Source organism: Apium graveolens, chromosome 3, assembly GCF_009905375.1.
Source record: "Apium graveolens cultivar Ventura chromosome 3, ASM990537v1, whole genome shotgun sequence".
Lineage (NCBI taxonomy): Eukaryota > Viridiplantae > Streptophyta > Magnoliopsida > Apiales > Apiaceae > Apium > Apium graveolens.
Window position 1 is genome coordinate 145047829 of NC_133649.1, and position 2789 is coordinate 145050617.

General features: G+C 43.3%; 1 protein-coding gene across 1 annotated transcript; it reads right to left on the reverse strand.

Moving 5' to 3' along the window:
- Positions 1-269: 269 nt before the first annotated feature.
- LOC141714622 (uncharacterized) lies at positions 270-2573 on the reverse strand. The gene is made up of 4 exons (XM_074518130.1): positions 2135-2573; positions 1285-1879; positions 1060-1173; positions 270-714 (listed from the first exon to the last, which is right to left on the reverse strand). Exons 1-4 carry the CDS (start codon positions 2571-2573, stop codon positions 270-272), a joined length of 1593 nt encoding a protein of 530 aa, XP_074374231.1.
- Between the last annotated feature and the right edge of the window lie 216 nt (positions 2574-2789).

Here is a 2789-nt window from a genome sequence, read left to right on the forward strand (position 1 = left end):
TTAGAAAATTTATTCTAAGTAAAAATGGTTGTTCTAGTCCTGTCTAATAGCTTGTCCGGACTAGTTGTTAGTTTTCTTACTTAGGAAATTGATTCCAAGCAAAAATGGTTGCTCTAGTCCTGACTAATAGCTTGTCCGGACTAGTTGTTAGCTTTGGTAAATATAAAGAGGAAATGCTTTTTCATTAATCATTCATACAAAATATAAGGAGAATCAAATTGGTTGCTTTCCATAGTGGCTACAAGGTATTGGTTGCTTTGTTTGTTCTCCTACTGGTAGAATTTTCTTAGCCTCAGTCCATGCCAGGTGTTTGGGACTTCTGAGCCATCCATGTTCAAGAGTTTGTAGGTTCCTGGCCTCAGGACTTCTTTGACCTTGTATGGTCCTTCCCATTTGGGCATTAGCTTTCCAGTGTTTGTGGGATCTGATGTTTCTATGTCTCGAAGGATTAAGTCTCCAACTTGGAAGTTTTTGACTCTGGACTTCTTACTGAAGTGCTCTCTTGTTTTCTCCTTATATTTTTCCATCCTTTCTACAGCTTGGTCCCAAACCTCATCAATTAGCTCCATGTTTGTTCTGAGTCCTTCTTTATTTGCTTCTTCCTCAAAGTTTATTGCTCTGTGAGAAGGAGATCCCACTTCAATAGGAAGTATTGCTTCGGTGCCATAAGCTAGTTTGAATGGAGTTTCTCCGGTGCTCGTCCTGGGGCTTGTCCTGTAGGACCATAGTACGCTTGGTAGTTCTTCTGGCCATTTGCTTTTGCTCTCTTTGAGTCTCTTTTCAATACCTCGGAGCAGTATTCTGTTGGTGACTTCTACTTGGCCGTTTCCTTGGGGATATGCTACTGATGACTTTTTGTGCTTGATCTCGCGCTCTTGAAGGTAGGACTCGAATTCTGATCCGATGAACTGTGGTCCGTTGTCTGATACTAGGACTCGCTGTATCCCGAACCTCATCAAAATGTTGTCCATAAACTTTATACAGTCTTGCTGATTAATTATCCTCATTACTTTCGCTTCAACCCATTTGGTCATGTAATCAATCAAAACTAAGAAGTACCTGAGATCTCCTTTGGCCCGGGGAAAGGGTCCCATGATGTCAATACCCCAGACAGCAAAGGGGATAGGTGACAGGACTGAGGATGGTAGGACTGGGCTGATCCGGGACACATTGCTGAAGAACTGGCATTCCTTACATTTCTTTATGAACTCAATTGCGTCTTGGTGCATAGTTGGCCAGTAGTAGCCTTGTCTTATGGTCTTATGAGCTAGGGCCTTTGCTGACATGTGATATCCGCATATCCCTTCATGTACTTCTGCCAAAGAGTATTTTGCTTCTTCTGGGCCCACACATTTTAGGATAGGAGATGAGAAAGTCCTGCGGTAGAGTAGTCCTTCTTCGAGGAAGAACTTGGCTGCTTTTGCTTTTAATCTTTGGGCTTTTTCTTTGTCCTCCGGGAGCTCCCCCTTCTCCAAATAGTTGATGAAGGGAGTCATCCAGTTCTGGTTGCTCTCGATCTCCAAGACCTCTCTGGATTCGATAGATGGTTTGTGGAGTTCTTCGAAGTAAACTGAGCAGTCCAGATCTGATGAGTTCCGGACTAATTTGGATAGAATATCCGCTTCTTCATTTTCTTCTCGACATATCTGAAGGACTTGATGGTTTGGTATTAAGGCTAAGTAACTTTGAACTAGTGCTTGGTACTTCGCTAGAATAGGGTCTTTTGTTATATCTTCTCCGTTTGTTTGCTTGACCACTATCTGGGAATCGCTGTATATTTTTAAGTCCTGGACCCTCAGGGTCCTAGAGAGCTTTAGTCCTGCAATCAACGCCTCATATTCCGCCTGATTGTTTGTTGCAGGGAAGCCGAAAGATATAGCTGTTTAAATGGTAAATCCTTCAAGGTACAGGCTCCCGGACTTGCATCTTGTTCTGTCTCTGGGTCCATGTTCATTGGTTCCAGTTCTTCTTCTAGGAAGTTGCATTCGATTATGAAATCTGCAAGTGCTTGAGCTTTAATGGCAGTCCTGGGAATGAAGCTTAAATTGAACTGGCTTAACTCCATAGCCCAATTGACAAGTCTTCCCGAGATATATGGCTTGTGAATTTTCTTCCTTAGGGTCTGATTTGTTACCACTCTTATTTCTCTTCCTTGGAAGTAGTGCCCGAGCTTTCTTGAAGTTGACTAAGGAGAAGGCAAACTTCTCCAGTCTTGGGTATTTAGTTTCCGCATCTTTAAGGACTTGGCTTACGTAGTAGACTGGCTGCTGTCTTCCATTATCTTCCCTGATTAGGGCGGCTCCTACTGCTTGCGCTCCTGCTGACAAGTATAAGTAAAGAGGTTCTCCTGGCTCAGCTTTAGTTAGGACTGGTGGCTGAGAGAGGTAGGACTTGATTTCCTTAAATGCCTTTTGGCACTCCGGACTCCAGTTCACCTCTTTCTTGTTGCTTGCTCCTTTGAGTAAATCAAAAAATGGTAAGCACCTTTCTGCTAGCTTTGAGACAAATCTCCTGAGTGCTGCTACGGACGCTACTAGCTTCTGCACATCTCTTTGGGTTCTAGGAGCCCTCATCTCCTAGATTGCTTTTATTTTCTCCGGATTGGCTTCTATACCTCTGTTGTTGATCATGAATCCTAGGAACTTGCCTGCTCCTACACCGAAGGTGCATTTCTCTGGGTTCAATTTGAGTTGGTTCTTCCTCAGGTTGTCAAAGCACTCCTTCAGATCTTCGACATGTGTTGGTATAGTTGTTGATTTGGAAATCATGTCGTCGACATAGCACTCCAA

Excerpts from the sequence above, each read along its gene's own strand:
- LOC141714622 (XM_074518130.1), bottom strand. The coding sequence starts at position 2,573 with ATGAGGGCTCCTAGAACCCAAAGAGATGTGCAGAAGCTAGTAGCGTCC. Across the intron at positions 1,880-2,134 it reads AAGGAAGAGAAATAAGAGTG|CTATATCTTTCGGCTTCCCT; the intron begins GTAACAAATCAG and ends CCATTTAAACAG. Across the intron at positions 715-1,059 it reads CGGGCCAAAGGAGATCTCAG|GACAAGCCCCAGGACGAGCA; the intron begins GTACTTCTTAGT and ends ATGGTCCTACAG.